Source organism: Lolium rigidum, chromosome 1 (genome assembly GCF_022539505.1).
Source record: "Lolium rigidum isolate FL_2022 chromosome 1, APGP_CSIRO_Lrig_0.1, whole genome shotgun sequence".
In the NCBI taxonomy this organism is placed as follows: domain Eukaryota; kingdom Viridiplantae; phylum Streptophyta; class Magnoliopsida; order Poales; family Poaceae; genus Lolium; species Lolium rigidum.
The window spans coordinates 235,925,549-235,938,633 of record NC_061508.1 but is presented as its reverse complement, the minus strand read 5'-3'; the positions used below and the strand labels follow the sequence as shown (position 1 = coordinate 235,938,633).

The following is a 13,085-nucleotide window of genomic DNA, read 5'->3' as shown; positions in this document are numbered from 1 at the left end:
AAATCAACGCCCAAGTTCCTATTTTCACCGGAAGCATCCAGAACACCCGGAAGGACCAGAGGGGGCACTGGGCCCCCAGACCATAGGCCGGCGCGGCCCAGGCCCTGGCCGCGCCGCCCTATGGTGTCATCGCCCCTTCGACCCTCCTGCGCCGCCTCTTCGCCTATATAAAGCCCCTGGATCGAAAACCCTGATACGTTCGACGAAAACCACAGAAACCTTCCAGAGCCGCCGCCATCTCGAGGCCAAGATCTGGGGGACAGGAGTCTCGTTCCGGCACGCCGCCGGAGCGGGGAAGTGCCCCCGGAAGGCTTCTCCATCGACACCGCTGCCATCTCCACCGCCATCTTCATCACCGCTGCTGCTCCCATGAGGAGGGAGTAGTTCTCCATCGAGGCTCGGGGCTGTACCGGTAGCTATGTGGTTCATCTCTCCCATGTACCTCAATACAATAATCTCATGAGCTGCTTTACATGATTGAGATTCATATGAGTTTGTATCACAATTTATCTATGTGCTACTCTAGCAATGTTATTAAAGTAGTTCTATGCCTCCTACACGTGTGTAAAGGTGACAAGTGTGTGCACCGTGTTAGTACTTGGTTTATGCTATGATCATGATCTCTTGTAGATTGCGAAGTTAACTATTGCTATGATAATATTGATGTGATCTATTCCTCCTACATATGCATGAAGGTGACGAGTGTGCATGCTATGTTAGTACTTGGTTTAGTCCGTTGATCTATCTTACACTATAAGGTTACTAAAACATGAACATTATTGTGGAGCTTGTTAACTCCGGCATTGAGGGTTCGTGTAATCCTACGCAATGTGTTCATCATCCAACAAAAGTGTAGAGTATGCATTTATCTATTCTCGTTATGTGATCAATGTTGAGAGTGTCCACTAGTGAAAGTGTAATCCCTAGGCCTTGTTCTTAAATATCGCTATCGCTACTTGTTTACTACTGCTGCGTTACTCATCGCTTGTTTGCTATTTCACCGTGTTACTGCTTGCTGCAATACTACCACCATCAACTACACGCCAGCAAGCTATTTTCCGGCACCGTTGCTACCTGCTCATATATATTCATACCACCTCGTATTTCACTATCTCTTCGCCGAACTAGTGCACCTATTAGGTGTGTTGGGGACACAAGAGACTTCTTGCTTTGTGGTTGCAGGGTTGCATGAGAGGGATATCTTTGACCTCTTCCTCCCTGAGTTCGATAAACCTTGGGTGATCCACTTAAGGGAAAACTTGCTGCTGTTCTACAAACCTCTGCTCTTGGAGGCCCAACACTGTCTACAGGAAAGGAGGGGGAACGTAGACATCACTCCTACTGGTTCGATAAACTTTGGTTTCTTACTGAGGGAAACTTGCTGCTGTACGCATCACACCTTCCACTTGGGGTTCCCAACGAGCGTGTGCTTTACGCGTCATCAGTTAGCAACAGCAAAAAGTTACCGGTAAGCCGACCCGAGTTGCGTAATCTCTTACTTCTTGGGTCGGACGGTTAGTAGTACTGAGAGGCAGGAGGCCCCATTCCCAATCATCCGGCATGGCAGTCTGGTAGATCTGCTTAGCCTTGCGAACGACATCCTTTTTGCTGAGAGGAAGGCCAGTAATCTTGGTGGGATCACCAGGACCATACATCTCGCTCATCCTATGCTGCCGGCGCTTGAGAGGGAGCACGCGGCGCGAGATAAAGGTGCAGATAATATCATCAGAGCAGATGTTAGTCTCCTTCACCAAGTTCGCCATGAAGCGTACCACCCGGTTGGTTTCGATATGATCCATCTTCGGGTTGTAGCCCCAGTTGGCTCTGCTGGGCGGCGCCGGGTTGAATGGCGGCAAATCGATGAGATTTGCGGCGCCGTTGTTCTTCACGTAGAAGAAGGTCCCTTGCCATAAGCGGCATGACTCGAGACCGGAGAATTTGAAGAAAGGGCTCCCTTGACGGGAGCCGATGATGCAAGACCCGCATTGAACGGGGGGTTTGGGCTTAGGAATTTCCTTGCCCTGAACGGAATTGATCCGTAGAGCAAAGAAGCGGGCAAACGTCTCGCGAGTGGGACGAATGCCAATATAAGCCTCCATGAAGGTGGCAAAGCAGGAAAGATAGAAAATGGCGTTGCCAGGGAGATGGTGAGGTTGAAGTTCGTAGAAATCTAAGAATTTCCGGAAAAACTCGGAAACAGGAAGGCCGAAGCCGCGCTCAAAGTGAGCAAGAAAAACGACGTGTTCACCGGGCTCAAGCACCGGTTCGATCTCGTCGCCAGGGAGCCGGCAGGTTACTCCCTCCGGAATCCTACGGGACCGGTATAGCCAGTCAATCTCATATTGGGAAACGTTGGAGCCCATCCAGGCTCCACGAGTGACACCGGAAGGATTTACACCGGAAGCTTGGCTAGAGCTACCGGATTCTTGGTGGCTACCGGATTCTTGCTGGCTACCGGAATCGGTATCCATCGGAACTGAATCGGCGGATCTATCGGAAGATTGGCTACGCCGGCTACCAGAAGAGGAGGCAGAGGAGGAGGCAGAGGAAGACTCCTCGCTAGACATGAGTTTAGATGCAGAAAAACAGAAATCCCACGATTTGCCCCCGCGCGAAGATCTACGAGTAAGAGGAAAATCAAAGGAAAAGAGAAAATAAAAACACTATCGACCCAAGATCTGGAAAACAAGAAAAGGGGGAGCAAACTCAGATTAGACCTAACCTGAGGCGGCGCAGTCGCTACGGAAGAAGTTCGCCGGTGAAGCAGTGGGCCTGCGGTCGCCAAGGAGCTCCGTCGACGGCGGAGCGAAGAAGAGCGCGAGGAAGCATGAATGCAGCGGTCGCAACGGGAGCACTGCGATGAATCTCCGCACGGTGAAGTCCGGCGAAGAAGCGGCGCGAGTTCGCCGGGCGGCGGAGCTCGAGCGATGAACGGCGGATGGAGAACGACGGAGGCGCAGAGAGCAAGAAGCACTGTGCGCGAAGAGCGGAGAATGCGAAGAAGAGGAAGAAGAGGGGGCGGTTCTCCCTTATAAAGGAAGAGAGAAGGTGGGCCGAAAACCGTCGGGCCGCAGCGGTTCGCTCCGCGGGCCGCGACGGTTCGCACCACGGGCCGCCACGTGGCACGGTAATACACGCGAGGAAACAAAAAGCCACAAGAAGGTGCACAAGGATTCGGAACGGTGACTGGGATCCGCTGCGGAGCATTTAATGCGCGCGCAGAAGTCGAAGGGGAAGTGACCCCTGACACTGGCGCGACAGTTAACAGTGCGCATGTCACTGACAAGCGCGGGGCCCGAGAAATTCTCGACTTCGCCGAGGAAAGAGTAGATGCTAGAGATACCGGAGAAAAACATACCGAAAGGAACCTTGCAAAGAGAGAAAAGGTAAGACCGGGCAAACATGCCGGATCCAAGCTCAACGCCGGAAAGATTAAACCGGTATCCTAAAAACAAGAGAACCTGGCATGGTCTGTTGGATAGAATCCACCAGACTATACCAGCTTCGGGGACTAATGTTGGGGGGATGACCCCCGGTATGCCAAAGGCATGCCAAACCGGATGGTTTGAGCCATCGAGATACCGGTTTAATATTCTTACCGGAGCACAAAGATAAGAGCTTGGCTAAGTAAGGACAGGCCGGTATCCCCAGAGGGTATACCGGAACCGGATGAAGAAGATTCCGGAAGGAGGGCAGGTCGGCAAGACCGGTCAAAGATTCTCTTCAGAGCTAGAAGACAAGGATGAGCTAAGCAAAGTGACTTTAATCGGAGCCCTGGCGCCAAAGAGAGGGGTGACGCTGAAAGAAGCCGGAGGACGTCAGCGTCCCGATTAAAGAAGACCCCGACGTCATCCATGATTAAAGTAGCTTTGTAAAGTAGTTTGTCCAGTCAAAGATGCCATTAGGGTTTCTTGCTCTGTAAGCCACCCTCTCCCCTATATAAGGAGAGGGGGCATAGCCTCTTACGGGCATGTGAAGTTGGATGGTCGATCCCTAGACGTTTGTGTACACCAGAAACCTGTAACCATGTTGAGATCAATGAAGCTAGCGATCTAGAGCAGAGTTCTTCCTCTTGTCTCTCTTCTTGCATACCGGCCTTTGGTTGTGTTCTTGAGGAAAGCATCCGGTAGTTCATCCCATCTAATCGCAAACCCTCCCCCGAATCCTCTAGCGCCCATTCGGCCCCAACTTAAGCCATCCCATGGCATCTGTCCGTTCGCCACGACGACAGGGTGACTTCGCAGAGTGGTAGTCGCTGGTGGTGAGGACTGCCCCTCACCAGATGCGCAAGGGTACTTCGTCGCTCATCATGCTTACGGCGTGGTGGATTTGGAAGCACAGGAACGCTGCGGTTTTCGACAACGCGCGTCCCTCAGTTGCATCCTTGCTTGACGAAATCAAGGCCGATGTGCGACACTGGGCGGACGAGGGTGCCCGGGGTCTTCGGCAACTTCTCCTCTAGATTAGGTCTTTTGGGTTGAGTTTTACGGAGTGGGGTGGTCCTTCCTTGGACTTGTACATATAACCTTCTTTTTCTATCAATACATCAAAACGCAAGGCTTTTGCGTTTTCGCGAAAAAATAGTTCTATCGTACCATCCATGACGGTGACTCGGGGAAATCCTTGAGATTTTTCTTTCTTGGACGGGAACATATCGAATATGTGAAGGGCTTCCTTTCTCCCTCTGCCAAAGCTCCATTTAGAGCACATATTCTTCTGAGTTTTCCCAGATTTTTCTTTACTTCTGACCGAAACCATGCAAAATTATATTGTGGCATCATCTTCCAGATGTTTGTTCCAGCAAGTGGGCACGTGAGATGCAAGGACAGATGCTTGATGCATACTATGAGCTATCTAAGCACCCTAATTAATCTGGTTGATTAGAAGCATTATTGGACAGGATAGCGTTACCTAATTAATTAGATCTGGTGATGTTAGCCTAGTGCGGAGGCATCTGATCTTGCTGACCACTGGCAACAAGAGTGTTGCATTATATAAGCTTAAAGTGCAGGTTTCAGGTTATAGCTGGAGCATAGTAGAGCACTCCAAAGAATGAGTCAGCTGTACTATCTTTACCAAGAGCATTCCATGATTGTTGGGTCTCAGTGAATCAACGCGTTTTCAAATGCTTCCGATAATCGCAATAAGAACAGCTGGAACTGAGCACGAGCTAGGATTATAGTTTTCTTTAACTGGTCCAAATTCTCAGTCCATTTGTTAAGAAGCAGATAATTGTATATTTAATCGGCGGGAAAACCAGACGAAAACTAAATGATGAAGACTCCACGTCTCCACCAATGAAGAGAAGATGGTCATCGAGGTCTACGTGCAAACTGTCATCGTCAACACCTCTTGTGCGGCGAGCTCCAGCTTCACCGTAGAGGACCATCAACAAAGCCCTTACCACAAAAGAGATGCATTAGATCTCAAACGTCCAATGTCGAACAATCGATCTAATGCGACGAGCACTTAGGAAGCTCCGACTTTAATAAGGAGCCTCCCAGCAGAAACAAGCACACCTTGCACGATTGATCCTACCTACCTATCGCAGGGCATCATGGTTGTACATATGATTTGTAAAATGAATATACAAAAAAATGTAAAAAAGTTCATGGTATTCAATAAATGATAACTGATTTCAAAAAATATGCCATGTTACAAAGTTACTACCCAATAGTGGGGAGTAGTAATTTATATGTAGTTCATGCATTATGTTATTTATTATGGTATAGACGCATATTGTCTTGAGGTGTGTGATATTATGATAACATAGCTAGTTACCATCTCATTTTATTCTTCATTAATTGTCATGCCATGTCAGCAAAACATTTTGGTGTTAGTACCTACCATGAGTAGTTTAGTTTTCTAAAAAAAGTCAACATTCAATTTTTTGGACACCACTAAATTGACTACCTATAAATAAATAGAAACTTGATATTTTTAAAGATTTATTGTAAATTAATTTTTTTATTGGAAAGCCTTTTGAGTAACCCACAAAGACTACCCTTCAAATGGCGCCGACATAGGGTGAGTTATAGGTGTTGTATAGTAGCACCCGCAAGGGACAGGGGCATCCACTCTTAGAGCCCCCTTGCCCCGTCCGTCTAACCACAATTACTATCCCCGTTTCGAAATATAAGCTTATCTTTCAAAACTGAGGTAATAGTTTGTATGATGGACCAATATAGGAATTTGATGGCTATAATAGCTCTGAACTGAAAATCACCTCTAACCCATGCTAGGTTATTGCTTTTAGCCGTTATTATTTGTTTAATTCAATACTTCAATAGTCATTATTTGCTATAAAATATATAATAAATAAATGGATAAAATATATGTAGTACGTGGCATAAGGGATAGCACGTGGAATACTTGCCTGCTCAAGTCCATCTACTAGGGATGTGGTCTTGAAAATAAGATTAAAAGGAAAAAATTGTAAAAATGAATAAGAGAGAGAGAGAGAGAGAAATAAGAAAAGAAAAATTGGCCCATGTCAAATGGGCCGGCACATGTGGGTGCCAGAGCAAGTGGCCCTTTGTTATACTATCCCGCACTAAGTATAATAGATATTGCCATGGTCCATGTAACAGCGGCCTCAACGGTAGTGGACCAAAACTAATGAATGATGCCATGTTAATCTGATAATCTTTACTATTATATTTGAGTTGGGGATGGTGTGTCACTTTGACATCAAACATTCGGAAGATCTCAGTCATTCATCACCCTCGAAAACGCACACCATACTATTGGAAGAATCATAACCGTTTGATCTGATCGCCAAAATCAAGGAGTCAATCAAGTAAAATACAATTCCAATCAGATCATCACAATTAAGGAAATAATAAAAGTCGAAACTCTTTTTTGGAAAGCTATATTTTTTTGTAGGAAGCAGACCACCTACCAACGTAAATGTTCTTTTAAGCCAAACATTTTTTTTTTTTTGAGATCTCTATACTATTATATTAGAGTTGAGGATGGTAGTCACTTTGACATCAAACATTGAGAAAATCCTAGCAATTGATCACCTTTAAAACGCCCATTTTGATAGCACCTGGTTTACCAAAAAAAAAAAAAAAAAGGATACAATCCTTTCCTACTTAACCTGCCCGAGAAATAAGTCAAGAGAAATATCCACACCCCAGAAAGAATCAGGACGTGATTTACTTTCCGTGTTATTAACACAGGTCTCTCTTGAGAAAACAAAAAGAAGTGGGAGGGCAAATAATTTCCAGATTTTTCGGAGGAATTAAGACTTCTAATAATAACTACATGCGACAAGATTAGTTTAGCAAGCAAGGATCCGTGGCGAAGACAACTACCCAGTGCATGCATTTTTTTCACACGGGTGATTAGCTAGAAAGGCTGCTCCGGATCTTCATATCAGTTTTCTACAGACGATCCGGATTGATTGGCTTTTTTGAAAACACTATCCAAGTGGAATCCGGATTGATTGGCTTACTGTGTGCTTTGTATGTAAAAAAAGGGTACTCGACATCCGCGCGAGGTTTTGGCCGCGCTGTTGTTCCCGGTCGAAGTATCTCCTGTCGAAAACCGTAAACTATTTTACAAAATGAACTGTGATAAAACTATTTTTTAAACAACCTTTTTGCATGGCCGTCCGACCATGCACTGGAAATTGATTTAGCTTAGATTTATTTTGTGTTATAGTTTCATGAAAGGGTTAAAACTCCTCGTTTTTCATGATCTGGTCGTGTACGTCACACGTAAAAAAACTCGGTATGCTTGTTGCATGGCCGCCGCCTTAAAGCGCGATCGAGAGCACCGAGCATGTGGTACAACCAGGCGTAAGATCGGATTGACTTGTTCACCCAGAAGTCGTCTCCAGACCTGTGAGGACGAGGAGGAATGATTCATGGATGGATTAGGCGAGCGCGCCATCCCTACCCCGTGCAGCGAAAGAGCACTCCATGCAGACGGGGGATTCTTCCATTACATGTCCAAAACAATTTTACCCAATCTTCTGTGTCATAATAACACCAACATGCTTGTCTATAAGATCCATCTATTCGCCAGTCTCCTCGGTACGCTCACCAAGTTCATGGATGCATACGTTTCTCCGGATTTGGCGAGCTTGTTTAGCTACTCGGTTGTGTGTGTACATCGGGCGACAGGGACGACGTCCACCATCTCCCCCATGATTTGATTGGTTGATATAATCTCGTTCGCCAATGTTGGTTGATATAATCAACTGAACGATGATGGTGATAGTAAAAGATTAATGTGATTTCAACGTTATTTTATCAAGATTAAAGGATCTTGTTGGTGTGATGTTCTTTGTGGTTTCTTGTTGCTGATCATGCAGCTTCCTAAGTCGCAGGGATGATGGATGACTTCTAGGGTAGCCATGCTTTGATGATCAGTGTTTTGGGGATAATTTATTCTATAGATGCATTGTTTATATTTTGAATGAAAATGCATACTTCTATCTCTTGTCTTTTTTACCTTCAGGCTTCAGCTAGCTTGAATTAGTGAATGTGCATCCCTTACTCAGTGGTTGGTATGAGCATTAGAGTATCTTTAAAATGTTCATGGTTCTTGATTGGTGGGTGTTCAATAGATGCTTAGTGATGTTGGCATACCATATCACCTTATTATAATCCACCGGTACAAAACAATGTTGTGGCGTTTTCTGAACACCAAAAGATTGATGATTTTGTGTTGATGACCCCTGAATCTGTCCAAGATACACGCTAACAAAACACATGTTTTCCCCTAATTATATGTGTGTTACACTTTTTTAGTTTTAGTTCGTGCACAAAAAGTGTGTTTGGAAAATTTGGTGTTTATTGATAATTTTTAATGTGCTCGTTTAGAAATGTTAATATATGTTCCTTCCTATTGTCACTTCTGATGTACCCAGATTTCAGCACAACCACAGTTGAAGCTTTTGAGAAAAGATAAACCATATAATGACTCGGACATGAGAGATATTATTCATATTATTTGTTTTTAGTGATACAAATGTAACAGTTCATCATGTCTATATGAACATTTCACCAACACAAATTTTCATCGAGAATTTTTTTTGTCCAGGAGATCTATGATCCTTTGTCACATTTCAATATAGTTAATAATTCCATAATAAGGCATGGGTATCTATCTAATATATTTATGCATGTTATGGAAGAAACATGACAAACCGTAGCAATGCACGGGCATTCTGCTAGTCTCTATGATATGGAAGATGCCGCACCTCACATGGGTTTCCAAAAAGAACAAAACATAATATAGTAGGTCCTTTTGCATAGATCGAGCCATCGAGGTACATGTAGCTTGCTTTAAGTTAAATGTATGGCATTTCCAAGTTTTTAAAAAACCTTAAGTGTTATAGAAACGTGTAAAATTTTAACTTATTACCTTGTATTCTAAGCGGTGCAAAAGTACAAGTGAAAATTCGAAGTAGTGAACCCAACGCAGACGTTTAAACCTTCAAATATTGTCAGATTTTTTCATTTTTGTGTGGCCCAAAATGCAAACTGTTTTGAGTTGACATTTTTCAGTTAGTAGAATACATCGTTATCGGCATCTAGAATAATTTCTAGATACTTTTGGAACTTTAAAATATAATTTTCAACTAAAAATGGCCTAAATATAGCCAAAGCTACATTTGTAGTTCTCCAAACAAAAATTACCAAACTTATTAGAATGAGAAAATCTGTAGGTATATCTCAGCTAGCCCAGGCAAACCTCCGCGTTAGTGTACATGTGTGATTCTTTCTATGTGCACCGTTTAGGCCTTTGCACATTCCTATGCTGATCTATGGAACAAAAAAGTGGATTGTTGGACTACCGATAATTTTTGTTTGAAATATACTACCCTGTTCCTAAATATAAGCAGCTTTAGTAGTTTAAATTGAACTGCTAGGACCTGTATTTTGGTAAAAATAAAAACAGCTCTAGCAGTTTGAATTGAACTGCTAGGACCTGTATTTCGGTAATAAAAAAAAACATACCCAGGCTGAACCTGACTTCTTGTTTCGCCCTATAGATTGACTGATCGCCCTACAAAAGTTTTGCTATATTTTCACAAAGTTGTCGCCTACCTCGCTAGTATAAAAAACAAGCTTTATCAATGCTCAGAAGTATCCTTTCAATTGAGAACAAGTTCCAGATTGAAATTCAGAGCTGCCTTTGAAAGCTATATACACCACCAATTTTACATCTGAACCGTCCGCCACCTTTGGTTGACCCCTGTCACTGCACACTGCCGTCGGCGAGGGGGTGGGCTGGCTTCCCAGTGTCAGCCACTCAGGGTAGACTAAACTACACAAAACTACCACAATTGGGGTAGTGGTAATGGGTCAATACCATTCTTGGAATTTTTTGCTAAAAACTACAACTTCTGTGAAACAACGTTACAAATCGAGCTAATTCTTGTCTAAGCACATTTTAGCAGCAATCCTGACGGTGAGCCCCATCTGTCGGTGCTGAGTTGGCGATACAGAAGGAGGAGAAGATGAGCTAGACGTGGAGCCCAACTGTCAGCCCCACATCTTTCCCCAATTTTTTTTCTTCCTCTATTTTTTTCTCTTCCCTTTTTCCCTGGCGTTGACCCGAGCATTTCCGTTCCCTTCCCCCATCTCTTTGCCGCACCGCCCAAGCTCGTTGGCAGCCTGGCACCCACGTCCACCCCGTCCCCGATCTCGCCGGCACCCACGTCCACCCCGTCCCCGAGCTCGCAAGTGCCCACGTCCTCCCCGTACCCGAGCTCGCCGGCGCCCAAGTCCTCCCCGTCCCCGAGCTCGCCGGCGCCCACGTCCTCCCCGTCCCCAACCTCGCCGGCGCCCGCGGCTGTCCCTGGCTAGCGCTTGGATCTTGGCCGTGGCGGAGGAAAGACCATGGAGGAGGGCGCCAGCTTCTTCGGAAGGACCATGGGGTCGAGCGTCTCTGGGTCCATCTTTGGCCGGCGCCGCGGCCGCGTGCACCTCGCCCTACAGACAGATCCCCGCGCCGCCGACGCTCATGGTGGAGCTGGGTGCCTACTCCACCGGCGCGCCCGTTCGGCCTACTCCACCGGAGCTCTCCCAAACCCACCTTCGACCTGGAGGACATGTCGCGCGCGTCCGCGTCCTCCCCGTCCCCGACCTCGCATGTGCCCGCGGTCGTCCTTGGCCGGTGCTGGGATCTTGGCCGGAGGTGCTCCCGCGGCCGTCCCTGGCCTGGTCTGATGTGGAGCTGGACGAGGGCGCCAGCTTCGCCGCCCCCACACCCTCCGCGGCGGACGCTGCTGCGGGAGGAAGAAGCGCCGGGATGCGGCGCTGGAACGGTTTCGGTCAGCGGCGCTGACACAGTTTCGGTCAGCGGTGCTGGCTGTGGTGGCGCGCGCGGGTCGCCGGCGCGGGCGCACGCCGGACGTTGGGCAGCAACGCCGCGCGGGCCGCGCTGCCCAGCAGCCGCCATCCCTGCCGAAATTTGGCCGGAGGAGGAAGAAGAGTAGGGGATTGGGAAAAAAGATGGGCTTGACAGGTGGGCCCCACGTCAATCTCAGATTGTGGTACAGATAAGCTCCCAGCTCAGCCTTACAAATGGACCCAGTAGTTAGAATTGCTGTTAAAATGTCGTTAGACCACTATTTGCTCGATTTGTAACGCTATGTCATAGAAGTTGTAGTTTTTAGCAAAAAATTCCAAGAGTGGTATTGACCCGTTACCACTGCCCCAATTGTGGTAGATTTGTGTAATTTACTCCTCAGGGTACGAGGTTTGAAAACCTTGGGAGTACTGTTGTTTACTGTTGCAGACTTCAACCGACCGTTATACATGGTTTTTTCACCCTTTTCTCATCGGTTGCAAAATAATCTACTCCTTCCCCTGAAATTGGATCTCAAACTGGACACTGGACTGCTGCACAGTGACTAATTCTACAGTAGATTTCTACCCGGAGATCGCACCTTAAGATGGCATAACATTACACGTCTCACACATCAACAGCTAGCAAATTCAGATCTGCCAGAAGCGACAGCAAATGCATCAAACTGAATCAAGAACAGCACACAGCAACAATTCAGATCTCAAACCATACAAGAGCACAATGATTACAATGATTATTTCGGGACCATCCATCGACATCACAGATGCTAGAGCAGAGCAATGGACTAACAGGTTGGCACAGCGACACCGCGATCGCCACCAGATCTCGCAACGAAATCAACTGCTTACCGTTACTAAAGCACACCTTGACTTGCTCGCTGACTAGCAGATCGGTCAGTTGGCGGCAGCGGCGGCGCCCTCGTCGGCGGCCTTGGCGTCCTCGCCCGCCGGCGCGGGCGGGTTGAGCTGGAAGGCGGCGACGGGGAAGGCGCGGCCGAGCCCGGCGGGGGTGCGGAAGACGATCTTGGTGCCGGAGGGGCTGATGACGATCTCGCAGAGGGTGACCCAGATGAACATCTCCTTGCTCTTGACCCCGGTCATGCCGTGCATCCGGCCGGGCTCCACGAACGCCGTCACCTCGGCGTCGTACCACACCTGCTTGCCGATGGCGTCGAAGGTGTGGGTGAGGCCGCCGGACTGGCTCTGCCGGAGCCACACGAACCCGGTGGCGCGGTTGTACCCGACCTCCACCAGGGAAGGGAGCGGGAGCAGCCCGTCGGGGAGGCCGAGCTCGACCAGGAACTCGCGGGCCCTGGCCTCGCAGTCCGCGGTGTGCACGTCCGCGCCCGCGCGGTGCTCCTCGATCGCCTGCGACGCCATCGCCGGATGTCTTGCTTGGGGTTTCTTGCTTTTTCAGTTCTCTCTCGCCGCTCTGGTCTGTCTCTGGTCTCGCTTTTTAGCTTATGAAGACTTCTCTCATCAGGAGGGCTTTTATGTGCGTTGGATCAGTTGGGACAGTTGGATGGAGAGACTCGGAATGGGATTGATTCCAGTTCCCGTATTGACACATCAACTGTAAGAGCATCCACTCGTTGGCGCTCCCCACGTCCAAATCCGGCGAAATTTTCGTCCGGATTGGAGGAAGATTTGGCGTGGGGAGCGCCGAAGTTCCAGCCGCCCCCCCGGCAGGAAACCCCCAATCTCGACCATTTGACATATTTCAAACAAATTTAACATAAAATTTAACAAGTTCGG

General features: G+C 47.4%; 1 protein-coding gene across 1 annotated transcript; it reads right to left on the bottom strand.

The window, feature by feature from the left end:
* Nucleotides 1-12,002: 12,002 nt before the first annotated feature.
* LOC124683340 lies at nucleotides 12,003-12,817 on the bottom strand. The gene has a single exon (XM_047217879.1). It carries the CDS (start codon nucleotides 12,708-12,710, stop codon nucleotides 12,225-12,227), a length of 486 nt encoding a protein of 161 aa, XP_047073835.1. The 5' UTR covers nucleotides 12,711-12,817; the 3' UTR covers nucleotides 12,003-12,224.
* Nucleotides 12,818-13,085: the final 268 nt, after the last annotated feature.